Source organism: Perognathus longimembris, chromosome 13, assembly GCF_023159225.1.
Source record: "Perognathus longimembris pacificus isolate PPM17 chromosome 13, ASM2315922v1, whole genome shotgun sequence".
NCBI lineage: Eukaryota > Metazoa > Chordata > Mammalia > Rodentia > Heteromyidae > Perognathus > Perognathus longimembris.
Genome location: NC_063173.1, coordinates 16,567,163 through 16,594,639, shown reverse-complemented (window position 1 = coordinate 16,594,639; position 27,477 = coordinate 16,567,163). Strand labels below are relative to the sequence as shown.

Genomic DNA, 27,477 nt, shown 5'->3' with positions numbered 1-27,477 from the left:
AATATTTAAATAGAGGGAAAGCATACAAAGACAAAAGTTTCTTCAAGGAAAATGTTAATTAGTAAGTTTTTAATCATTTGGTGACAAATCACTCAGTTTAATTATTTGTAGTTTGGACTTTCCTCATCCTTCTGCTTGTTTTTTAAAAAATTCTTTTTGTTGTTTTTTTAATTTTTAAAGAATAAACTGAAGGAAGAAAGAAAATGAAATTCTATTTGCATTTAATAGGTATTATAAAAGGTGTGTATGTATGTGTGTCTTTGTGTGTAAGTGGGGGGAAATTGAAACTTTTCTAAATTAAACAACATATCTGTTCTGTGGAAGGCACTGTAGCAGAATCACTTCAGGCAAGTAATTGAATATTTCTCAACTTCAGTTTCTTCATACTGAGAAGCATCAAAGGTCAATATAACCATCTCACAGGATTCTTAACATCATTTGTGCTGGTATCAATTTGTGTAAAATACTTCATAAGTTTTAAGGTTCTACTGAAATTTATACCTACATCTCATTTTTGTATATAATTGTTTCCTCTTTATTTAAAGAAAGATATCTGATTTTTATTTGTAGAGATAAAATAGACATGCCCCTGTGTGACTTTTTAAAAACCCACCCATTTTACAAAGAAAAATCTAATCTTTAAAGAAGGTTCTACCTCAAGATTAAAAGAGCAGTGCTACATTGAGAGGGTTGCTTGAAGAGACATTCTGTGGAGGCCCTTGTTAAAGCCCACATTTGGGGAGTCACAAATACCCAAAACCTAATCCTATTCTGTGACTAATTGGCTTTTTAAAAATTCAGTGTTATTGCTCTCTCTCTCTCTCTCTCATGTTGTAGTTTTTCACTTACAAATGTGGAAAATAATTTATATTGTCACAGGAGCACTATGCTTTTATTTACTAGAAGACTTATAACCATTTATCTTAGTTTTTCTACAAATTCAGATTTCTATATATTGGTCTTGCTTTAAGTTCTATCTACTTAGGCATATCTTCTTTTTAGGGAAGGGTTCTTCTATTATAACTACATAGTTTTTTGCAAAATCATTTCTTAGCAATTTCACAGGAATAAAGAGTAGTACATTTAGTTATACAGTTTATGCCATCGTTCCACTATACGCTAAGTGATAAGAGTGAGAATACAGTGACATCAATTGGTAAGGCCTGTACATTATTCATTTAACATCTGCTGTTGGTTCATGTTTTCCCTATGGGGGAATAAATTACAACACATCAGCACATTTTCTATGCTTTGTGTTTAAGCATTTACAAGTCATTTATTGTATTATTAATATTATTTTATTTCTGCTTATTTGACAGCACCAGAAGTTATCAATGCCCACGACTATAGCCAGCAGTGTGATATCTGGAGCATAGGTGTCATAATGTACCTTTTGTAAGTAGCCTACTGAATGTACAGTGTAGAAGAAATGTACAGTCTCTTAATAGTAGGATGCTATAGATTTTAAATAAAAACTAATCTCTATATGTATTTTAAATGATCTAAAAACCAATTGGAAAGTCATTCTGAAGGATCTCTTTTTTGTTGTCAGGCTCATCCCTTAGGTATTTTTTTAATACTGTAAATTTATAGCTTTCAGCTTTGCTTTTCATTGATCTATAAATGTAACAATTCACTATATGATCTGAATTAAGTGAAAAATTGTCCTTAACACCTTCTTCATTTCTTGCTACAAACCAAAAGCTTCTTTGTATTTTATCAGGAGATCCATGTTTAGCCTATAGAGAGCAAGCAAGCACTGCCATCTGGCCCCAGAACTACCCATAAGATCAGGGAATGTATAATTAAAAAAAAAATCTCTTGCTTCCATTTCTTGGAGCTCATTTTGATAAGCATCATCTTATATGGTCATATCCACATCACTCTTGAACCATTGTGATTTGCTGCTAAGAAAATCCTAGACATGTTCTAATTATTACAAGTGAGGGAAACCATGCAGCCTATGTTTCTTTGGGTCTGGCTTAACTTTGCTTAATATGATTTTCCCCCTAGTCTTCCCATTTCCTTATGAATGGGACGTCATTCTTTCTGATGGAAGCATAGAATTCCATCGTGTATATATACTACAATTTCTTGATCTATTCATCTACTGAGGGGCATCTGATTTGATTCTGTATCTTAGCTATGGTAAATAATGCTGCAGCGAACATGATTGTGCTGGTAGCTTTGGTGTGGCCTTGTTTTTGGTCATTTCATTTGGGTAAATGCCCAGGAGTGGGATTGCTGGGTCATAAGGGAGCTCAATGTTTAGTCTTTTGTGAAACCTCCAGTATTAGGAACTGCCTTCCAGAGTCAGTTATTCTTTTTTCTTCCCTTTGGTTTATTCTCTGTTGTCAGTGTTTTTTATTTCTGTATCCTTTGTCTTGGGGAATGGAAGGGGATATCACAGAAACCGTACAAAGGGCAAACAGTGATACTCACTAGACACTACACTGGAAATGAACTTTACAACTTTGTGGGGGGGGCAAGGGGGAGAAAATGAGGGAGGGGGTAACACTTCAAAAAGAAATGTGCTCCTTACCTCATTGTAACCCCTCTGTATATCACCTTTACAATAAATTTTTTTAAAATTTTATTTATTTATTTTTTTTGGCCAGTCCTGGGCCTTGGACTCAGGGCTGAGCACTGTCCCTGGCTTCTTCCCGCTCAAGGCTAGCACTCTGCCACTTGAGCCACAGCACAGCTTCTGGCCGTTTTCTGTATATGGGGTGCTGGGGAATCGAACCTAGGGCCTCGTGTATCCGAGGCAGGCACTCTTGCCACTAGGCTATATCCCCAGCCCAATAAATTATTTTTTAAAGGACAGGGAATGAATGGGGAATGGGAAGCACTAGGTGGAGGTTTGTTAAGGATGTAGGGTGTATGATATACTTCTCAGTCCTCTTAATGCTACTGATCAGAGATTTCAGTGATCTTTGTTCTCCTTTTTTTTCACTCTTCTTTCCTTCTCACTTATTGAAACTTTTAAGTTGCAGAAACTTTCCTTTTGATGTATTTTTACCTGTTCTTTGATTTCTCTTCACCAATATAGTTTCTCTTTATAATCTCTTTCCTAGGAAATTATAGGGTCTTTCCCTGCTTCTAGCCACCCTCTCCAGTTCATCCTTCATAATGCTGTTGGAGTTGTCTTTCTAAATCACAAATCTGACCATACTATCCTGATTTAGAAAAACTCTGATAAATACTCCTTGCCACAGCAAAATATCAAGGAATCCTGGTATGTGTGGCTTAGCAATTCTTTCATGACCCAACTGTAGCATACCTTTCCAGTCCTGAGCTGGGCATACCTACCCTATTCTAGGCAACTTAATTCTGCACTGCATGCCTTTGGCCATGTGAATGTATGCACACATACATGTTGTCTTCTCTCCAGACTTCTGTCACAAGTGTCCTAGTCCTCAAATTAAAACCCTCTGTTTCCCTCACCTCCTACTCCAGTAATATTTTCTTATTCTGGTCTGTTTTTCCACATTTCTTTTTCTTTTTTTTTTTTTTTTTGCCAGGCTGGGGCTTGGACTCAGGACCTGAGCACTGTCCCTGGCTTCTTTTTGCTCAAGGCTAGCACTCTGCCACTTGAGCCACAGCGCCACTTCTGGCCATTTTCTGTATATGTGGTGCTGGGGAATCGAACCCAGGGCCTCATGTATATGAAGCAGGCACTCTTTGCCACTAGGCCATATCCCCAGCCCCTCCAGTAATATTTTCTTTGTATTTGATTTCTAACAGTCCACAGAAAATTTAAAGCATCATACAGAAATACATGCAAAACAGTAACATTGAAATAAAATAGGAACATTTAACTTAGGTTTGTATATTATAACTGATAGAATTCATTGCTCATTTTGATGTGTGAACAATAACATTGTTTAAAACTAGATTATATTGTAGTGCTATAATATATATCTCCTATCTATTTTCCTTGCCCCAAATTCTATGGAAGACAAAGATCTTAGATTATTCATGTTTGCATCACCTATGTCTGATACAATAGTAAGCACATGTTCAGTACTCAATTACGTTTGTTAAATTGAATTAAGTGAATTGTCTAAGAGGTGTTCTGAAAAGTTAGGGACCATTGTTCTGCTTCTTGATAAATATGAACATTTTTATGTTGGTGCAACATTAGTTTTATGGTCCTACTGAAGATCTCACTATGTACTACCTCTTCCAGATCATTTCTGAATATTGATATCACAGTAGCTATATTTTCACAGTTCTGTGAAATGCAATACACAGGCAGTAGAAATTGGATAATATGATTGTGGCTGTAATTCAGCAACTCAACACACATCATTGCTTAGATGACATAAAGCACAAATGTATTCATAAAGTTTTGATCATTGTCTTGTGCTTATTGGAATCCTAGTGCAAAAATTCTGAGCTTCAACCTTTAATTAAAATATAACTGTTAAGCCACTCTTTTACACTTTTGATACTTTCTAGACAAGAAAAGTCAAATACCATAGGTACAATCAACTTAATATACATTCATGTAGTGTATCACATATCTTTGTTTTTTCTCTTTCTTAAGTATATAATTTTTCTGCTCCAGAATGTGACTGCATATCCTCATTATAGTATTTTTTTTCTTTACAGTAAACTTGTACTTAGCTAATCAGTACCTAGTCCTTAATCTGTCTGTACCCAGTGGTATTATAGGTAATTTCCTTCACCAAGAACACAAACGCATTACCTTCTCCAGGAGGGCTATTTTCTTGTTTATCAGTTAACTTAGATTCATTTCTACTTAATTGGACAATGGTAGCATCCTTTCTGAAGGTGAAATTAGCATAAATAAATATTCTTTATGGGCTTCTGCTGTTTTGATTCCTGTGTGAAAGCAACAGAAAAATAATGGGAAGGCTTTAAGAGGCATTTTTCATGTCTTAGATTCCTTTTTCTATATGTGCAAGAAAATTGCTGTCATAAAATTCCGTATGCTGCTGATTGACCAACCATTAGATACATTTTGTGTAAATAAAATTGCAAAGAGCAGAAAAAAAGTGGAAGTTTTAAAATGCAGCCCTTAAGCTATAGTTGCATGCAGAGGCAGCTAAGGAATTGGTGTGTTGCATATCACTGGTTGATAACAGGCTCAATGAACTGGGCTCTTGCCAGCCTATCCCCCATATAATAGATAGTAATTGTCCATAAGGCCATTTTTCTGGCTTTTTTGTTTCCTATGGCTTTCTAAATTGCATTTTTAGACTAAGAAATATTGGGATAGTAAGATGAAAGAAAGGCGGGTCAGAAGGAGCTAGGGAAATAAAAAGTATTAAAATAAGAATTTGTACAACAGTTCAATAAATTAAGACCGAATAAGAACCTGTTGGGGACATGAACGGCTATCTTGTTCATCTAGTTTGATAAACTGCTAGGTTGAAAATGAGTTTATTCATCATCATCATCATGAAAACTGTTTGTCAAATTTTGACTGATTGAGAAAAATGTCCGTGAGGTAGATATTTAAAGAACTTGGAAAATATAACTAAACAAAATGAAACCATTAACAGACCTGAAGATTATTATACCATGAATAATCAATAACTTGAGAAGTATAATGGAATCATGCCATTTCATTCTTTTAATAATAAAGTAGAGGCTGAGTGGTACTCATGGCTCATACCTATCACCTGAGCTACTTGGGAGAATGAAACTGGGAGGAACACAGTTCAAGGTCATTCTGGGCAGAAGAGTTCATGAAACCTCTTCTCAATGCATAGTTGAATACAATAGTGTGCTCCTGTTATCCTTAGCAATATAGGAGGCTGACATGGAAAATTATAGTTGCAAATCAATCTAGACAACAGAGGCTGCAAGCTTTCAGCTCAATGGAAAGAAGCTGCACATAGTGGTACATGTCTGTCATCCCAAGCCTAAAATAAGCAGATAGCAGTCCAGGCATGTACCAAGCAGTTAGTTAGACCCTGTCTCAAAAATAATCAGTGCAACAAAAAGGACTCAGCAGTAGAGCCCCTATCTAGCAAGCATGAGGTGCTGAGTTCAAAATTCATCACTACATGATAGATAGATAGTAGGTAGGTAGGCATATAGATAGATCCATACATAGGTACACACATACATACACATATAAAGTATCCTGGGATTTGAAGGATATACATGTGATGTTTTTCCTTCAGAGAGTTTATCTCCAACTGCTATGTGGTTGTCAGTGGGCACAGGCGATTACAAAATTATCCTTACATGTCAGAGCAGTGATGATGGGTAACACTTGTGGAGAATGTACTCTGAAGAACTGAGCTCAACTTTTCAGTAGTATATTCTTATAGCCGTTGAATCAATAGCCTCATTGGCTTGCCATGTTCTATTAGAAGATGCTAAAATGCATCCCTGTAATGTAAACAATCATATAGGGCAATGTTCACTTGATACATATGACTCAGAGTTTTATTGATGTTGATTGCTTTGTATACTTAGCTTATACCCTTTTCCACCAAAGTTGTCACCTAATTTTTCCCATCCAGACTGTCTTAATATTGTCCATCGTTAAAGAGTTTTAGCTATTTTCATGGCTTTTGGGGGTTAGCTCAGAGCCTATAGGGTTAGTCATGGCTTATCTTTATTATTACTAACATTTGTTTAGTATTTTATCAATGTTTTTCTTTTTTTTTTCCTGTCCTAGGGCTTGAACTCAGGGCCTGAGCACTGTCCCTGGCTTCCTTTTGCTCAAGGCTAGCACTCTACCTCTTGAGCCATAGCACCACTTCTGGCCTTTTCTGTTTATGTGGTGCTGAGGAATTGAACCCAGGACTACATGCATGCTAGGCAAGCACTCTACTGCTAAGCCACATTCCCAGCCCCTATTTTATCAACTTTTAAATGATTGCTAGACTCTGCTAACTCTCAGTGCACTCTGGTAACATATATTTTCATTCGTTTAATTGGTATTATATATCTTTTTTACCTGGGAAAAGTTTTGTTTTAAAAACAAACAAAAATTCTAAGGCAGGCACCAGTGGCTCAGGCCTGTAATCCTAGCTACTCAGGAGGCTGAGATCTGAGAATAGTGGTTTGAAGCCAATCCAGGCTGAAAAGTTCTCATGAGCTTCTTATCTCCAATTAATCACCACAAAACCAGAAGTGGTGCTGTGGTACTATCCTTGAGCAAAAGAGCTCAGGGACAGTACCCAGGCCAGAGTTCAAGCCCCAGGACTGACAAAACAATTCTCTTGTTATTATTGAGGTATTATACAGAGAGGCTACCATTTTATAAGTCAGATAATGAGTACATTTATTTTTATGGACAATGTCATCCCTTCTTTAACTTTCCCCTAGTTTCCCCCTCCCATCCTGCATTATAAATCTTAGGCATTATCTTAACCCTACTCACATCAAAGTCTGTTTCCTTTTAGGTGCCACTGTTATAATGCTCTTATACTCACATACTTTCTTGTATTTTAATCCAGTGTAAGCTTATTGTCTCCCTATCTGAAAAGACTGAGTCATTTGTAAAACCGTATATATGTATACACATATGTCTATATTTTGTACTTTCTCTGTCAAGTCTTTTCTTTCAACAGGAAAGGGCCTAGCATGGATATCATAATGCTTCCATTCTTTTTTAAATGTATAATTTTATTGTTATTATTAAGATGTTTTACAGAGGGGTTACCATTTCATAAGTCAGGTAATGAGTACATTTCTTTTTGGACAATGTCACCCCTCCCTTCACTTCCCCCAACTTTCCCCCTTCCATCCCTGCCCTCAGTTGCATAGTTCATTTTCCACTCATGACTGCATTTGTTCACCTCTCTTCCCTCCATTTCTGTGACACCCCTCACTCTTGTGAAAAGACAGACAAAAAGAAAAAAAAAAACAAAGCAAGAACAAGTGATACCACTACCAACAACAACAAACAAGCCCACATTTCTATTTCCTGGAGTTTGTTTTGATAAATAGCATTTTAAATGTTCAAAGGTCTTATGCCTTTGGGTTCTTCCCTCAAGAGTATACTCCTTTAGTCTCACTGTTGGTGTGTGAATGCCTAGACACCTGTGTAAGTTATCATGCCCAGTTGTATTTTAGATCTAGTTTCCACATATGAGAGAAAACATGCCTCATTTGTCTCTCTGCACTTGGCTTACCCCACTTAACATGATTTGTTCTAGGTCTATGCATTTCCCTGCAAATGACATAATCTTTCTGATGGATGAGTGAAATTCCATTGTGTATATAAACCACAGTTTTTTGGACCACTCATCTATTACAGGGCATCTGGCTGTTTCCATAATTTGGCTAATTGTGAATAGTGCAGCAATGAACATGGATGCGCAAGTGTATTTATCCTGACTTGTAATGTTCTGAGGAGATGCCCAAGAGTAGTATGGCTGGACCATAGGGAAGTTCTATGTTTAGTTTTCTGAAGAATCTTCGAACTTCCTTCCAGAATGGTTGTACTATTTTACATTCCCACCAACAATACAATAGGGTTCTTTGCACACCACCCCCAATCTTGCTAATATTGCTTCCATTCTTACATCTAGACGGATATTCTTCTTTTCTCATCCTTTACTTAAATGTCAAAAACTGCTACTTCCAAATCACAAGAAACTTATTTTATTTTTGTCTTTTGTCGGTCATGGGGCTGGTACACTGGGCCTGGGCACTGTCTCTGAGCTCTTAAGCTCAAGGCTAATGCTCTACCACTTGAGCCACAGTACCACTTCAGGTTTTCTGGTGGTTAATTGGAGATAAGAGTCTCACGGGGACTTTTCAGCCTGGCTTGGCTTTGAACCATGATCCTCAGATCTCAGCCGCCTGAATAGCTAGGATTACAGGAATGAGCCACTTAGAATCTTAATTTTTAATAGATTCATTTTGAAGACATTTGAACGAAATGATTGCCTTTGTTTAGGTTATGTGGAGAACCACCCTTTTTGGCAAACTCAGAAGAGAAACTTTTTGAATTAATAAGAAAGGGAGAGCTACATTTTGAAGATCCAGTCTGGGATTCCATAAGTGACTGTGGCAAGTACAGATTTGTTATTATTTACTAATGTAAACATAATTAATGCAAGAAAGTTGTCTAGTAATAATGCTTTAAATCTCTGGTAAGACATAAAATTTGTTTCAGGAAGAAACAATATTTGCTTGTGGCAATAGTGACACTTTTACTGTGACTGTGAAAAGCTTAAATCTCTACTAAACAGAAAATACAGAATAAAAATTAAGAAGGAAATCTCTTATATAGCTAATTTTTACTATAGACTATTAACTACATAATCCATGCGATAAAACTTCATTTTAGGCTATAAATTTTAGGCATATGTGCTGAAAATAATTCACAACTTTCCTTCATATTATATAGACCTAAATGTATATAAATTGGAAAATGAATGCCTTTTTAATTTTTACATTTAAAACATTTTTATTTTGGTTGGTCGTGGGGCTTGAACTCTGGGCCAGGGTGCTGTCCTTGAGCTCTTCAGCTGTCCTCAGCTCAAGGACAGTGCTCTACCACTTTGAGCCACAGTGCCATTTTTGGTTTTGTGGTAGTTAATTGGAGATAAGAATCGCATGGACTTTCCTGTCTGGGCTGGCTTTGAACCACAATCCTCAGATCTCAGCTTCCTTAGTAGTTAGGATTACAGGTGTGAGCCACTGGTGCCCTGTCTTTTTAATTTTTTTGAGAGGGAGTTTCACTATAATATCCTGGTTGGTCTCAAATGTACAAACTCAAGCTGTGTTCCTGCCTTAGTCTCTAAAGTGGTTGGAACTAGGGTAGATGCCACCATTCCTAGAAATGTCTGTCTGACATTAATTATAGTTAAAGAGAAATAAGATTTTCAGGGTTTTTTCCTCCTTATTTTCAGCTAAAAGTGTTTTGAGACAACTTCTGAAAGTAGATCCTGCTCACAGAATCACAGCTAAGGAACTCCTAGATAACCAGTGGTTAACAGTAAGTTTACAGCAATACTTTTTTTTTCTGACATTGCTTATTTAATTTGGTATAGTCTGGTAGCTTTGTATATATAGTCTTCTTGTAGCAGTCAATTAGTTTCATCTTCTGACAAGTTAAAAAAGATTATTTGTCTTGACATTTCTGAAATGGGCATTTCCAAGTGGTAACAACTGTTATCACAGTTGCTCGTATATATTTATAGAAGTTTAAATGAACTTTGCTTTGTTCTTTGCCATGAAGGTATCATGTCCAGAACAGAGCTGAGAAACGTCTATTATTAAAGCAATGGCATCTTGAGGCAGTTTGTTCAGTTCAGTGATGGAAAGCTCTAGAATCATTTACAACACTTTCAACTCTTTGGACGCCAAGGGTTTCTGGGGACTCAGAAAAGCTAAGGTCTCCAATCCCTTGCTGCTGCTTTGCTTAAAACCTTTAAGTAGTCATATTAGATTCAATGCTGTGAGCATAGAGCTTGTGTCCTGCTGCCCTCTGTACCCTGCTCCTAGAGCATTACCTGCTCAGCTGCAACTGAGGAAGAAGCTACTGCTTACCTCTCAGTACTCATTTTCTTTTCCTTCTGCGGTAATAAGGATCCTGGCTTTTAGGTGGAGAAATTGCTATCCACTGAAAAAGCCTTATTGCCCAGTCTTCTGTGTTAGTTGTCATGGATAGTTAATGAGAGGTGCAGTGCACTCATAAGTGAGGAAGGGATGGCATTCTTCATACCCTTCCTCATTCCTAGTGACTAGAATGCAGAGTGATGGCTAATATTTGATAATCATGTTGGACAATAAAATGGAACCCACAAACTGAGGATGACAAAGCAATAAGTACAAGAAATCAGGGTTTGTAGCTCATAGATATGTCATGCTAACCTTTGGCCACTCCAGGTGAGTGGGAAGTAGTTGGTGGGTATTTTTTGTTTTGTTTCTTCAGTCATCTTTTTTTTGGTCAGCCCTGGGGCTTGGACTCTGGGCCTGAGCACTGTCCCTGGCTTCTTTTTTGCTCAAGGCTAGCACTCTGCCACTTGAGCTACAGTGCCACTTCTGGCCATTTTCTGTATATGTGGTGCTGGGGAATCGAACCCAGGGCCTCATGTATATGAGGCAGGCACTCTTGCCACTAGGCCATATCCCCAGCCCTTCAGTCATCTTTAAGATACTGTGAGTCAGGCACTGGTGGCTCCTGCCTGATCTTAGGCCGAGCTCTGAGGATCATGGTTCAAAGCTTGAGCCAGGGCAGGAAAGTCCCCATGAGACCCCTTATCTCCAATTAACCACCAGAAAACAGAAACTGGCACCGTGGCTCCAAGTGGTCAAGCATTAGTATTGAGTGAAAAAATTCAGGGACAGTGCCCAAGCCCAAGTTCAAGCCTCATGATCAACCAAAACAAACAAACAAAAAGGAAGTAAAGTGCTGATGGCTCACGCCTATAATCCCAGGTACTCAGGAGGCTGAGATCTGAGGATTGCAGTTTGAAGTCAGCCTGGGCAGGAAACTCCACAAGACTCTTATCTCTGTTTAAACACACACACACACACACACATACACACACACACACACACACACACACACACACACTTTTAGCAAAGAAGCTCAGAGACAATGCTTAGGCTCTAAATTTAAGCCCCAGTACTAGCACCAAAAAGAAAAGAAAAAACCCGAGGTACTGAAAATACACAGTTTATTTAACCTTATCTCAGATTTCATAATTCTCAATAAATACTTGCTGAATAAGTCAATGATTCATTTTGAATGAAAAGGCCTATAGATCCATTTTTTAAGTCTGAGAGCAGACACCATAGACTACCAGAAATACACAGAAATTTTACTAAGCAGTATCAGTCAATGAAAACAAAACATTTGAAGATGCATTATTAGCCAGGCACTGTATTAAATATTGGGGATGCATGATATAACTGCATTTTAAGTAAGTGTAGGATGCAATTATACTCTTAAAAGTATACTCTGTTTGTGTGGGCAAATGGGGAATTAGATATTGAGGTGGTTTTATTGATAGATGATGATGGTAGCTTGGATCAAGTGATAACAGTAAACAACAGAGATGAAGAGAAACATGGGAGATACATATTCTAGAAGTATAAATGTCAGAGTTGTGGATATCGCTCCATAGTAGAGTGCTTGCCTAGTACACCAGGCCCACTCCTTCCAAAAAAGGAAGTGTGAATGATAGAATTTGGTAATTGATTAGAAGGGTAATAATAATAAAGGAGAAATCAAGAATGAGATCTAGATTTTTCTCTTAACAGTTGATTGGATAGTGGTGTGATTTACTGAGATGTGGAAGGTTGTGGAATAGCTCTTCCTCCATCAGGCAAGTGTGATGAATCAAGAAATCTATATTAGGAATGGGAAATTTGAAATAACTGTAACATGGAAGGAGAAATATCAGAAATTAACTGAAGATACAAATCTGGAACTGGAGAATTCTGATCTGGAAATATAAATTGGACAATCTTGGGTACACAGATACCGTGTCAAACCATTGGGTTGAAGAGATAAATTAGGAAGGAAATACAGGAAGGAAATATAGGAAAGAGGAACAGAGGCCCCAGCAACATGCTTTTAAATACTACCACATTTAGTAGAGTCCTAGATAGGTTTAGATGCCATGATTATGAGATGATCTCATTTTTTGTAAATTCTGTAATTTTCCTTTGGAAATTTTAAATCACTTCTTTGAATAACAATCTTCTTTCTTTAAGGATGGAAAAAAAAATCTTTACCCAAGAATGGATTCTATCTGCCCTCTATGAATATGTTACTCTCTTATAGGATTCTGTGCAGTAATTATTTCTGGCCTAAAGTAATTGTGCAAATGAGTTAGCAGCTAGATGACTGCAGAAATGTACTGAGTAGATTCGTAGTTCAGGAAAATAAAACATTGTAAAGCAGATGGTGTGCTTTAGAAATTTATCGCTTTTAAGCATCACACAACATTCGGTTTTGGCCATTTAATTATTTGTTTTCTAATTAGTACAACTTTATTTCTGGCTTTGGTCATTTTTCCAGAAGTCTCCATTTCTGATCCTCTGTAACATTTGTCTCTATGAAGTCTTTGCCAAATGGATAGAAAAGCGACAGATACTGTGTGCTATATTGGACTATCCTAAGGAGTTCAGTGCTGAAATTTAGAAAACTGGCATTTGACAAACTTCTGAAAGGCAAAACTCTTTTCGTCTTAACCACTTGAAGTCTTACTTCCTGTAATTCATGTCCTCTGTTTGAAATAATCTAAAGGAAGCATGATGGTTCTCTCAGTGCCTCGCTGCTTTATAACCAGAGCTGATCTTTGCAGTATCTAACACTGAGTAACTTTTTTTCAAAGAGATTTATTGGACAAAAGTGTCTATGGCTTAGCCTATGTATTGTGCATTTTGAAACAGGATACATATCTGAAAAGTATTTTGAGAAATATAATTATTTTTCTGTGCACATGTAAGTGAATGGAATTTCAAATAAACACATACTGATTTCAAAAGCTAAATGTTAGATGTGAGGGAAAAATGGTCAAGAAATGAGTTTTTTTGCAAAGGAAAAGAATGATGAAGACTTCTCTTGCCAGAAATGCACCTTTTATTTTCTTGTGATCTTCTTTCCTCTTCACTATCAACAATGGTCCAGAAGACCAGTGCTTCCTATTAGATAATTGCAGTGTCTTTCTTCAAGTCCCCTACTGACAGGTAACGCCAAGAATTTACGTTTTTAAAAACATATTTCTGAATAATTTCTTTCATTTACTTACATATCTTTTTAAAAATGCTGTTTTAAATTAAGAAAGGTACTTTTCTTCTATGCCTTGTAAAAAGACAGTTCTCAATTTTGAGTTTTATTGGTATTATTACTTCATTCAGTAATTCCTTCAATACATTTTTTTGTCTCTCATGTGCCAGACCCTGTGTTAGGTACTAGAGTACAGTTAAATATGCATAGGACATGATTGCTGTCACAAACAACTTACAATCTAATAAGGAAAACTAGTTACATATCAGTATAATACAAAGAGATACATGATATAAAAATACCAAATAACAGAGGTACAAAGACAAGCAGTTGGAAAATAGAAGGTTAATTTGATGAGAAGGTAAGATGCTACAAGGAAAGGAATAGGAAATGAAACTAGAAAAGAAAATACAATTGTGAAGGAGCTTCAATCCCAGGTTACAACTTTTACTTTTATCTTCATACTGTTTTGAAGAACAATTACATGTTCTTTGAAATGAAAGAAATGATTGTTATGGTCCTTCAAGATGGCTTTTTTTTTTTTTTTTTGGCCAGTTCTGGGGCTTGAACTCAGTGCTTGGGCTCTGTCATTGAGCTCTTTTGCTGAAAGCTAGTGCTCTATCACTATGAGCTTCAGTTCCATTTTTGGTTTTCTGGTGGTTAATTGGAGATAAGAGTCTCACAGACTTTCCTGCCTGGGCTGGCTTTGAACTGCAATCCTCAGATCTCAGCCTCCTGAGTAGCTAGGATCACAATCGTGAGTCATCAGCGTCCAGACAAGATGGCTTATCTTTTTATTATTTTTTGTTATTATGGTTTGAACTCAATGCTTCATGTTCACTAGCAATCACCACGTGAGTCTTCAGCCCGCTCTGCTTTAGTTTTGTTGTTTTTCAGGGTCTTGCGCTTTTTCCCAGGTCCAGCCTTGGACAACGGTCCTCCTACTCCCAGTCTCCGTAGCTGGACTTGGAGGCATGGGCCCACAAGGCGGCTTATTTTAAATAAGTCGTTTAAATTTCTACAATGATCTTAACAATGTTAATTAAAAGGCACTGTCAGGGAACAAAGAAAAACACAGTCCTACCCCTTGGATAATTTGCTACAGGTTACAGTCTGCACTTTGCTTTGTAGTCACACACTGCAAAGGCACTCGTAATCCATGTGAAGAGCTGAACTTCAGAACAGTTTGTCCTTTTGCATGACCAGGGCCCTTACTCATTAAGTTACAAATTGTTATTCAATTTGGTCATTAGCTTTTGACCTCTAGGTTTGAGGGTGAAATTTTTCTGATGACTAATTATTGGCTGTTATTTTTTTTCCTTCTGTATGTTTTCATCCTAAATATATTGATTCCTACATTTATATTATTATAGTTACTCTTAAATTCAGAATTAGCATATATATATGCATACATGTAAAAGTTATATTTCAGCTTATTTAATTTTTCTATAAAATTATATTAGGAAGAAACTCATGCATCATAACAGTTGGAGATTTATTCAGTATTCACTTATTGATAAATGCTCAAAAATCCAATGAATGTTTATTGAATAGCCACTATATACTACAGAGGACATAAGGACCAGTCTGGCCTAGTTTCTGCCCACAGGTAGTAAAGGTTTAATTTAAAACAAAAACACAGGCAGGGAAGAATAAATCTATAAGAAAATACACATAGAACTATAGTACTGATTTTCCACAATAGAGTTGTTTTTCCTCTCAAGGCTATTAGAAAAACTGCTTAAAGGTAGAGGTAATATGTATAAAATGGAAATTAGTATTTGGAGTTTAGAAGAAAGGGAATTGTAGGTAGAGATAACTTCACAGAGAGGCATATAAGCTCAGAAAAATATGAAGTTTATTTAGAGACTAATTAGTAGTTTTCCTAGATCCACAGCATCCATGTGGGAGTGGTAAGAAATTAACTTGAAAAGGTATTTGAGAGTGGTTTTGCTTTGGACCTTCACTAAGACCTACAGAATGAGTTGTTGAAAGGCACTGAAGTGCCATGATCACAGCTGGGCTTGTGTGTATTTTCTCTTTTGTCCTTGCAGGGTAATGTCAGTGGATTTGGATGGCACCTGTGGGCTAGACCTGGTGGCTGGATTCTGAGAGAAGAACTCTTATTTTAATGGCATATCCCACTTGAGATACTAGGACGCTAGAAGAGTCCTAGGAGTACATTTGTGTCATAGGTGTTGTGGGGACATACTCAGGTCATGGCAAAGGGGCAGAAGCAGAGTCGTAATGGGGAGATACCTCAAGAATCAGGAGCTAAGTGAAATTAGGATCAACATTAGGGTAGTGCTGGGTTTGTCCTCACAGGTCAACTTTGAATTAGTGGGTTGGTGCTAGGACAGACAGAACTCTAGGAACTAGAGTTATGTGGCAGTGGTGTATAGTGAGGATTCATGGATGAGGTGGGGGACTTGGGAGAAGGAACTCTTGTAGACATTGGTGCTAATGGTGCTGTAATTGGCAGACTGACCAGTAGGATAAATAGAAGGTACAGAAATGTATCTCTGTATACTTACAACTTTTATGACAGCACTCATATGGAAGACCAAAGGGACAGGACTAGTTAGTAACTGAAATGGAACTAAATGGTTATCCACATGACATGGGAAAAAATGAAATTGGATTTGCCTTGCCAGAGACAAAAACTATAGAAGAATAAGATATAATAAAAAGCAAATATTTGACATTTTTAGTGGAAAATACAGATGAATCTCTCTTGGGATATGTAGTGAAGGAATTAGTAAACAGTATCAGAAGTACTACTAATAAAAAAGGTATCACAAAAGACATGATAGACTAACTTCTGTTTATAAAACAACACATTAGGAAAAGCTAATAGGTGGTAAAGTTGGAGAAGGATTTTGTAACACAAATAACCAACAAAGGAATAAGGTAATGAAATTTAGATAACTTACCAGCCAATACAAAAAGGACAAATAGAAAGTAATATAAAGTGGGCAGACAGGAAGACACATTCACAGAAGAGAACACACATTCAGCTAATGAACATGTGTCGAGATGCTCACTTTCATTAGTGAACAGGGAACTACAAATCAAGACCTCAATGAATTAAATCAAGAATTAAGTCATATAACAATACTAGTTGTTGGAAATGGTATAGATAAACTATACCTCCCAGTCTTTGCTAGTGAGAGTATTAATTAGTACAACTACTACAGGGGAAGGGCCTGGAATTATCTTGTAAAAATTAACTATTCTCATACTCAGCAACTCAAGACATTTCCCTCCTAAGAATACACCCAAGAAGAACAATTGGACACATATACCAGGAGATAGATACAATGGTAGTACAGGTTAAGTATCCTTTATTTGAAATGCTTGGGACCAGAAGGGTTTCAGATATTACATTTCCCCCTAAATTTTGGAATATTTGTATATACATAAGATATCTAGAGGAGAGGACTCAAGTCTAAACACAAAATCTATATTTCATATTCATGTTATACACATAGCCTGAAGGTAGCTTTATTCAATGTTTTCAGTGTACCTGAATTTGGACAGCAACCTGTCAGCTGAAGTCAGATACAAAATTCTACAATTTTGGCATTATCACTTATCACTTATTACTCAGAGTTTCAGATTTTGGAGCATTTGGAGTTTTGGATATCTGGATTATGGATTCTCATTTTGGATATTTGGGCATATGGATGCTGAGCTTGTAGAAGTGTGTAAAGGAGGAAAAGCTCAGAATCAACATAACTCACTTTGTATAATGTATAAATTATGGTATTGTTTAACAATAGAATATTATATAACAAAATTATTACAAAGCTATGAAATGTTATTTTTAAATTAATCATAATTTTGGAAGATACAACTTCTCTAAAGTACACATATTTTAAATAGATGAATTTATTTATATTTGCATGCCTTTGTTTTTTTTTCTTTTTTTTTTCAAATTTTTATCATCAAACTGATGTACAGAGAGGATTTGCATGCCTTTGTGTAACCGCCACCCAGAACAATATAGAGTGTTTCCATCTTCTTACATAAATATACTTTGTTCTACTTCCTTGTCAGTAACTTCTTTGCTATCCTACCAGAGATAATTACTATTCTGATTTCTTTCATCATAGGTCTGCTTTTTAGGTTAATAGGCTTTAAATAAATGGGTTCTACAAGATACATTCTTTTGTGGCTTCTTTTACTTGATATTATGTCTATGAGATTCAGGTTGTGTGAAAGTAGTTTCTAAATGTTGGGTAGTATTTCATTGTGTGGACTTAGCACAATTCATTTTGTTGATTCCTCCTGTTTGGCATTTGGTTGTTCTAGTTTTTGACTAGTATAAGTAAATCTGTTATGAACATTCTTGTACAAATCTGTTTGTGGACATATGCACTCATGTCCCTTCTGGGTATAGATCTAGGAGTGAAATTGTTCAGTGATATGGTAAACCTACATGTTTGACTTTGAAAGAAATAACCAAAAGCTTTCCAAAGTGATGTACCACTTGCCAGCAATATGTGAGAGCTCTAGTTTCATTTCCCATTATCTCTAGTGCTTGTTATAGTCAATATTTTAAATACTGTGACAGATAGATTGTGGTATTTCACTGTAGTTTGAATTTGCATTTTCTGTACTTGAATTTCCATTTACTGTACTTAGGCTTATTGGTAAGTTGAATATTCTTATTTTTGTGAAATGCCTGCTCCAGGTCTTTGCCTCATTTTTGGTTTTGGTTTTTATGCTTTTCTAAACATTTCTAGAAGTTCTTTATTTATTCTGGATATGCCATTTGTTGTATACATATATGTCATATAAGCATGTCATTTATGTGCAAATATATACACAAATGAGTATTATGTATATGCATATGCATTTTTCTTAGTTTATTATATGCCTACTTTAGTTTCTTAATAGTACCTCTGGTGAACAGTTATAACTTTAATGGAATTTCATTGGTCATTTTTCTTTCATAGTTAATGCTTTTTGCATCTTTCCCAGTAATTCTTTATCTGCCCTTAGATAATGAAGATAGGATCCATAAGGTTTTGTTTTTGTTTCCCTCCAGATATTTGTATGTTTTTAGCCTTAAAATTTAGGTCTTTGTTGCATCATGAATTAATTTTCCTGTACATTATAATGGAGGAGTCACGGTTGATTTTTCTCCAGAAGGCTATCCGGTGGTCTCAACATTGTAATTTTGAATGAAAAAAAAAATCCCAAGGCAAGATATTCATTCTATCAAATTAAAACAACCAGGAAATACATATTTTGAATATAAACAAATATTATTTTAAATCAATTTATTTTTTGCTGGACCTGTGGCTTCAACTCTGGCCTTGGATGCTGTCCCTGAGCTCCTTTTTTCAAGGCTAGCACTCTACCACTTGAACCACAGCACCACTTCTGTTTTGTTCTGTGATTGATTGGAGATAAGAGTCTCACAGACTTTCCTGCCCAGGCTGGCTTTGAACTGTGATCCACAGATTTCAGCCTACTAAGTAGCTAGGATTATAGCCATGAACCACCAGTGCCCAGCAACAAATATCTTTTTTAAAGGAAAGGAACGGTAAACGCCAGATTGTGTATGGTAATCATCTCAGGTGGCAAAAGGCAGGAAGACATGATAGAGAAAAGATGCAAGTTAGACTTTTTTTTTAAAGTTTTTTTTTGTGTGTAGTTATGTCAGTGAAGTTTATTACATTATGGATGAATGAGTGAATAAAAATCTCTCCTGGATTAAAGACAAAAATACACTATTGACATCCTAAGATAAAACTGGAATTATGGATGAATGAGTGAATAAAAATCTCTCCTGGATTAAAGACAAAAATACACTATTGACATCCTAAGATAAAACTGGAATACTGATTCAATGTTACAATGCACCTTAGGTCCAATAGAAGGTATTTGAAATCATGTAATGAGCCAGGCTCCAGTGGCTCATGCCTGTAGTCCTAGCTACTCAAGAGGCAGAGATCTAAGGATCACAGCTGGAAGCTGACCTGGGCAGAGAAGTCCATGAGACCCTTATCTCTAATTAACTATCCAAAAAAGTTCCAGAAGTGGGGCCATAGCTCAAGTGGTAGATGGCTAGCCTTGAGTATAAAAGCTCAAGGACAACACCCATGCACAGAGTTGAAGCCCCAGGACCAGCACAAAAATAAATAAAATACATACATACGTAATCATATAATGAAATACATTATTGAACTTATTTATTATCCACAACTTTTATTAGGTATTCCCTTAGTTTTTGTTGGAATCAAAAGCATCACACATCTTTCTTCTAAAGGATTTTCTACCAAGTTACCAGGTTAATTTGCTTTCTGAACTCCAACACAAGAATTATGAATTGTTTTTAGTGCTTCAGATTTTTTCTTTTTTAATTATTCATTAAAATTTTTTGTCTTTTTTTTGCCAGTCCTGGGGCTTGAACTCAGGGCCTGAGCACTGTCCCTGGCTTGTTTTTGCTCAAGGCTAGCACTCTACCACTTGAGACACAGTGCCAGTTCCGGCTTTTTCTATATATGTAGTGCTGAGGAATAGAACCCAGGGCTTCGTGTGTATGAGGCAAGCACTTTACCACTAGGCTATATACCCAGCCAACTTAATTGTCTTTAAGTAGTTTTACAGCTGGGTGCTGGTAGCTCACACCTGTAATCCTATTCAGGAGGCTGAGGCCTGAGGATTACATTTTGGAGCCAGCGAAGAAATGTCTGTAAGACTCTTACCTCCAATTAATTATGAAAAGCCAGTAGAACTTTGACTCAAGGGTAGGACTAGCCTTGAGCACAGAAGCACAGGAACAGCACCCCAGACCCTAGGTTCAAGCCCCAAGACAGGCAAAAAGGAAAAACAAACAAACAAACAAACCTATGTACTTATACAAAGGAGTTACCATTCAACAAATCACTTTGTAAGTACAGTACATCTTGATCAATGTTACCTTTTCATCATTCTCCCCTATCCCTCCCACTCCATCTCCTTCCCTCAATTTTTTTAATTTTATAGAGTATGCATTGAATATTATGACATTCTCCCCTCTCTTCCTTTCTTCATTTATCTACCCTCCTTCCTTTGACCTTCTCAACAAACAAAACTTTCAAGTGCCAGTATCCTGGTATTCATTATAAGGAATCTAAGGCAATTCTAAGCAATTACATCATTTGAATTTTCCCCTGCATATACCATTTTGGTTAATATGTTTGTGTATATTTGCACACAAACCCACATGTGTTTACTTATACATTTGTAAATTAGTTCTAGCTTCCACATATGAGAAAAAGCATACTTCCTTCATCTCCCTGGACCTGATTGACTTCACTTAACATAATTTTTCCAGGTCCATCCATTTCTTTGCAAATGCTGTAATACATTCTTCCTAATGGATAAATAAAATAAAATTCCATTGTGTATATATACCATATTTTCTCGATTCATTTGTTCATGGAGGAGCCTCTGGGTTATTTTCATACCTTGGCTATAGTGAACACAGTTGTACATGTAGCTTTACATAGGTAGTTCTATGTTTAGTTTTTTGAGGAATCTCTAATCTGCTTTTCAGAGGGAGCAGATTTACATTCCCAACACTGTATTAGGGTTCCTTTCCTCCCACATCTGCACAAAGTGTTATTGCTTGTATTTTTTTCTTTTTGCGCTGGTTCTGGGGCTTGAAATCAGGACCTGGATGATATCTTGAGAAAAAAAAAAAGCTCAGGAATAGCACTCTACCACTTATCAATAGCTCCACTTCTGAATTTTTGGTGGTTAATTGTAAATTAGAGTTTCATGGACTTTCCTGCTGGGGCTAGTAGCTTTGAACCTCAATCTTTAGATTTCAGCCTCCTGAGCAGCTAGGATTTCAGAGATGAACTACTGGTACCTGGCTGTTGTTTGTATTCTTGATGATGGCCATTCTTACTGGGCTGAGATAGAATTTTTAATGTTTCTGATTTGCATTTCCTTTATGGCCAGAGATGTTGAGCATTTCTTCAGGTGTCTATTGGCCATTTTTACTTCTTTTTCTGAGAAGTGTCCATTTAGCTTGTTTGTTTATTAATTGAGTCATTGATTCATTCAGGATTTAGTTTCTTTAGCTCTTTTTGTATATTCTGGATATTAGTCCATTGTCTGACATATAGCTGGCAAAGACTTTCTTTGTTCTTTAGGTTGTATTTTTAGCTTGTTAACTGTGTTCTTTGCTATGCATAAACTTCTTAGTTTGATGCAGTCCCATTTGTCAATTATATCTTTGATCTGCTGAGTCCCTGGAACTTTACTCAGAAACTTCTTGCTTGTTCTCAGAAGTCTTATGTTTTTCCTTCTCCTTCCTGTAGTAATTTCATGGTTTCAGGTCTTATAGAGGTCTTTGATCCATTTTGAATTGATGTTATGTTAGTACAGGGTGAGAGATAGGGAGCCAGTTTGTTTTCTGCATGTGGTTATCTATTCTCCCAGCTCCATTTGTGGAAGAGACTACCTTTTTTCCATTCTATGTTTTTGGTTCCTTTATCTAATATTATATGGTCTTCTATTCTGTTCCCTTGTTCCTCAGGCCTGTTTTTATTCCAGTACCAAGCTGCTTTTGTTACTATACCTCTGTAGTAGTATCAAATTTGGAATTATACCTCTAACACCATCTTTTTTTTTTTTGACCAGGATTGCTTTTGTGTTTCAGGGCCTTTTGCTGGTCCCTATGAATTTTTGGATTATATTCTCTTCTCAGTGAAGAATGACATTGGTATTTTGATGGGTATTGAATTGAATTTGTAGATTGCCTGAGGCAATATTGCCACTTGAATGATATTAATTCTGCCAAACCAGGAATATGGGAGGTCTTTTCACTTTCTAATTTTTTTTCTAGGTTTCATTGTAGAAGTCCTTTATTTCCTTGGTTATATTAATTCCAGGGTGTTTGGGTGTTTTTTTTTTTTTTTTTGAGACTATTGCAAATGGAGTTGCTTTCCTGATTTCATTTTTGATCTTATTGTTAGTGTACAGAAAAGCTACTGGTTTTTGTGGATTGATTTTATACCCTGATACTTTACCAAAGTTATTCATTGGTTCTTCAGACTTTTATAAAACTATCTTAAATAAGATTTGAGATTATTGAAAGCTATGAGAGTTTTGTTATTGCTTTGTTTTTGTGAAATTGGCATAAGAAAAAAATGGATAAGATTACTATAAATTTTTGCTGAAGAAGATGAGGGAAACTGAGTGTCTTAAAACTGATTCCTGCAAATTATGTCTGCCCAAAGATCCTTCTAGGTTTCCATACATAGCCAAGCATGTATATACTTGTTTGGAAAATTTTGATTGGGAATATATTGAGTTAAAAAACTCAGCTAATCTCTAAGAAGAAATTCTTGGGAGAAGTTAGAAGTGTACTTCTAAAATAGGCAAATTATTTCTTAGTCTCTTTCCTCCTGAAGAATAGAAATGCCAATTCTAGCCTTTTAAAAAAAACAATTATTTTATTGTCAAAATGAAGCACAGAGGGGTTACAGTTTCATCCGTAACACAGTGAGTACATTTCTTATCCAACTTGTTACCTTCTCCCACATTTCCCCTCCTCTGCCTCCCCCATCCCCATTCCTCTCCCCTCCCCCATGAGTTGTACAGTTGGTTTACACCATAAAGTTTTGCAAGTATTGCTTTTCCATTGGTTTGTCTTTTTATCCTTTGTTTTTCGATTTTGGTCCCATTGTTGCTACACTTGTGAAGAAGTCACTGAGATGACATGGTTTGGAAAATCATAAAGTGGCCCATAATGTTTGCTTTAGTGGCTACTGTTGCCCATTGAGACCCACCAGGGCTTGTTTGGTGATTTCACTGAAAAAATGTTTTCAGTCCCTTGTGGTTACCTTTCCCTACTGTATTTATCATTGCTTATTAGTCTTATCAAGGTACTAATTGAGACTACTTATGGTAAATGATTTAAAAAGTAAACAGAACATTCCCTCTCACTAAAGATTATCATTGTTAAGAACAATTCATCTCAAACACCTTTTATTACAGTTTCATGTAACACACATAGGTTCATATAGTGTAAACTATATTTTTGTCTAATATATAGAGATGACTTTATTTGTAGAAGAAGAAGCCACTTTGTATCCAAACCATCCCATAAAAAGCTAGTTAAAAGCTTGTTTCTCTGCATCCTCATAAATACAGGATATTACTACACTTAAGTTTATGTTCCTCTATTAAGTGATGTTTGGTGTCTTGGTTGGTTAGATTTGAGATTCATTAATTTTGTGAAGTTGTGCATCCATTATGTTTTTAATAGTCTTTATTTTATTCCTAGTAGCATTTATTTTATTCCTAATAACATTTGTTTTATTCCTAGTAACATTACATATGGAAGTATTCTAATTGTTTACAAAAGTAAGCCACATGATCATGTTTCAAAGGCATAGATAAGTGAAATTGTCATGTGCCTTGGAGGAAGAAACATTGAGTGAAAAATATTAGTGAATACTACAATATTCAGGGGCTGGGAATATGGCCTAGTGGTAGAGTGCTTGCCTCACATACATGAAGCCCTGGGTTCGATTCCTCAGCACCACATATATAGAAATAGCCAGAAGCGGTGCTGTGGCTCAAGTGGTGGAGTGCTAACTTTGAGCAAAAAGAAGCCAGGGACAGTGCTCAGGCCCTGAGTCCAAGGCCCAGGACTGGCAAAAAAAAAAAAAAATTACAATATTCAGAATTAACCAAAGGAAACCTAATTAGGGCAAGGTTACTGAGTACCCATATTACATACAAAGAGATACTAGATTGTCTTTGTCTAATAGTGAAAGAATCAAATTGAGGTAAAATTGTTTTCATTTGCATTCCTGGAGCCTGGATACCATGAGTTTATGACAATAAGGGTTAGAGGTCAAGACAAAGCCAAGAAGTTTTAATAGAGTTGATGAGAGGGACCAAGCAGAGTCCTGGAGATCAGAACTCATTTGGATGGAACTTGGAGACTCTTTGATTTTTTTATGATGTCAGCCTCACGTGGTTGTTATTGCTGAACCATTGCCTGTGCTTCACTTGAGTTTAAGTTCACTTCATCCTTTTGAGTTCTGAGATACCTGACAGAGATGATTCTTAGGTTGTACCTCTTGAAGAAAATGTAGGCTATGGGTATACAAAAAGGAATGGCAAGGGGGCAGGGGATATAGCCTAGTGGCAAGAGTGCCTGCCTCAGATACACGAGGCCCTAGGTTTGATTCCCCAGCACCACATATACAGAAAACGGCCAGAAGCGGCGCTGTGGCTCAAGTGGCAGAGTGCTAGCCTTGAGCGGGAAGAAGCCAGGGACAGTGCTCAGGCCCTGAGTCCAAGGCCCAGGACTGGCCAAAAAAAAAAAAAAAAGGAATGGCAAAGGATTCTGAGTTAAAATAATAAAGGATGGATGAGTATAACCCATGGAAGGTATACTTGGATGAAAGTGATTAAAAAAAAACAACACCTTCTTAAAACTTTCTTAAAATAGAATGAAATAAAAGAATCCCTAAGAGGCAATTACACACAGATCCTCACTTGTTAGTATCATTACATACTTAATATTTATCTGTTTTTAACCATGAGTACGTTAAGTACCATAAGTCTTTAACAACACATTTAAATAGCTGTCCTTAAAGTATTCCCTGTCTTGTAGCTTTCTATTACTGATGGTTAACATTCAGTTTACCTGTAGAGAAAGATTAACTTATAATTCCTCTACAGCTGTCTACATTTGAAATTCTAATGTAAATCTAAATATTATTCAAACTTCTTGCCCAAATTTTGTCCTAACAGTTTGAATTAGGGGCAGAATATTTAAAGACATACCTAGTAAGCAAGATTCATTTGGAGCTTATATTTGTGTGTTTCTTGACACTATATGTTCTTGGGAACATATAGTTAATATAAAATGGTCAGATTTGGTTTGTTAATCATAGCTGGGATCAGAATAGTACAGTGACTCAACTATAGTTGATATTTCAGATAAAAGATTTCAAATCAAGAATATATATTGTTAGACTGTTTAACCAATCAACCAAATTTAGATATCATGCCTATTCTTACCTTGAATGTTGTACTCACTAGCCTTTGGATGGCTTCTTCAAGCTTCCCTAGCAGGTTGCTAAAGAAACATGCCGTAAATTGTCTCTGACTTCTAAAGAGTCATTTGGTATACTGTCCTTTACGCAAGCATGCTACGTTGTTTTCTCAAGACTGAATATTTCCCCTGTAAGCTTTGGCATGATGTCAGTGATATTAGGAAAGAGGTGTGAGTCATGGCTGGACAGGGAGTGTGCTCCACTGGGCATCAGAACTTCTGCTATTTATTCAGCATTACAATTTCCTAAACTGTAATACCAACTTTTTTCTAAATTATTTATAACACTCCAAAATGTATTGTGACCACTAGGGCAATAAAGTTTCTTCGGTGAGACCAACCAACGTACTGGAAATGATGAAAGAATGGAAAAATAACCCAGAAAGTGATGAGGAAAACAAGACAGAGGAGAAGACTAATTGGTCCCTTCAAGAAAAGTTGAAAAGCAACCAATTCAGGAAAAAGGCCCATGATGTCCATAACACTTCTCTTGAGAAGGAAGAAAAGCAGGTAAGGAAAGCCATCAAAACACAAAGGAAGAGCAGTTGTCTCATTCCTCCAAATTTTAAAATACTCCCAACACTGGAAACTTCTTCTACAGCTGTCTTTGATGTTTGTAACAAAGGACCAGCATTACTTTGTAAGTAAAGTTCTTTGTACTTTATAGGTTATCGTGATTTAGTAACATGGCCCAAGTGTTTAAAATCTCTGATTATGAGTTGGGTGCTGGTGGCCCACAATTGTAACCCTAGCTATTCAGAAGGCTGAGATCTGAAGACATGATTCAAAGACAGCCTGGGCAGGAAAGTCCATTATTCACCAAAAAGCTGGGAGTGGAATTGTGGCTCAAATGGTAGAGCACTAATATTGAACAAAATTGTTCAAGGATAGCACCCAGGCTCTGTGTTTAAGCCCCAGGACTGGTGCACACACACACACACACACACACACACACACACACACACACACACACACACGTTAGTGATTATGTAGAGAGGTCTCTGCAAACTTTCTCTGTAAGGGAACAAATACAAGTTTAGCATTCCAAATTTGAAAAGCCTACTATTTCAATAGTACAGAAATGTGTGTATATGCATGTGAATAATATTTGTTTAGGCATATGTATAGATGTGAATATCTACAACCATATATATTACATGAATGGAGTACATGGGATATGTATGTGTAGACATGTATAGCAATGTATGTGTTATGTTTTCAAGTTAGTCACCAGAAAATTCTTCAAACTCTGTTCAAAAAGAAATACAAATGAGATTTTAGGATAATTATCTTTAATAAGCATATAAAATAATGTATTCTAATAACATCAGGAGATATTATTATTAGAATAGGTAAGAAGAGAGTTCAATAAGTTCATGTTTATACTATGGTAATGATTATTTTCAAAGCATGATGTCAGCCTTGTGTTTAGACATGTGCTCTCTAGTAGTATCCGTCAACAAATAGATCACTCTCTCAGTCCCCTTCTGCAAGTTTCTAACAGAAGTCTCATCCTGGATGTGTGTGAACAAGCAATGCTGCATTCTTCACTCTATTAATCTCTCTCCGTGTCTGCCTCTCTGCAGAACACATAGAATTGAGAAGCAGAACCCTCATAAGAGTTCTAGACTGTTCTGAGGCAAACACAGCTCCAACTAACAGGACCCATATTTTAAACAAGAGCTAAAAGATATCATATAAAGAAAAT

The 27,477-nt window shown here is 36.4% G+C and overlaps 1 protein-coding gene across 3 annotated transcripts in view; it reads left to right on the top strand.

Annotated features, from left to right (window-relative positions):
• Positions 1–27,477, top strand: part of Stk33 (serine/threonine kinase 33) — a 142,488-nt gene that overhangs the window by 100,043 nt on the left and 14,968 nt on the right. For all 3 annotated transcript variants that reach the window (XM_048360326.1, XM_048360323.1, XM_048360325.1), the window contains 4 exons: positions 1,320–1,395; positions 8,897–9,009; positions 9,855–9,940; positions 26,082–26,279. In XM_048360326.1, coding sequence (XP_048216283.1) covers positions 1,320–1,395; positions 8,897–9,009; positions 9,855–9,940; positions 26,082–26,279 — 473 coding nt within the window. The remainder of the gene's footprint in view (positions 1–1,319; positions 1,396–8,896; positions 9,010–9,854; positions 9,941–26,081; positions 26,280–27,477) is intronic.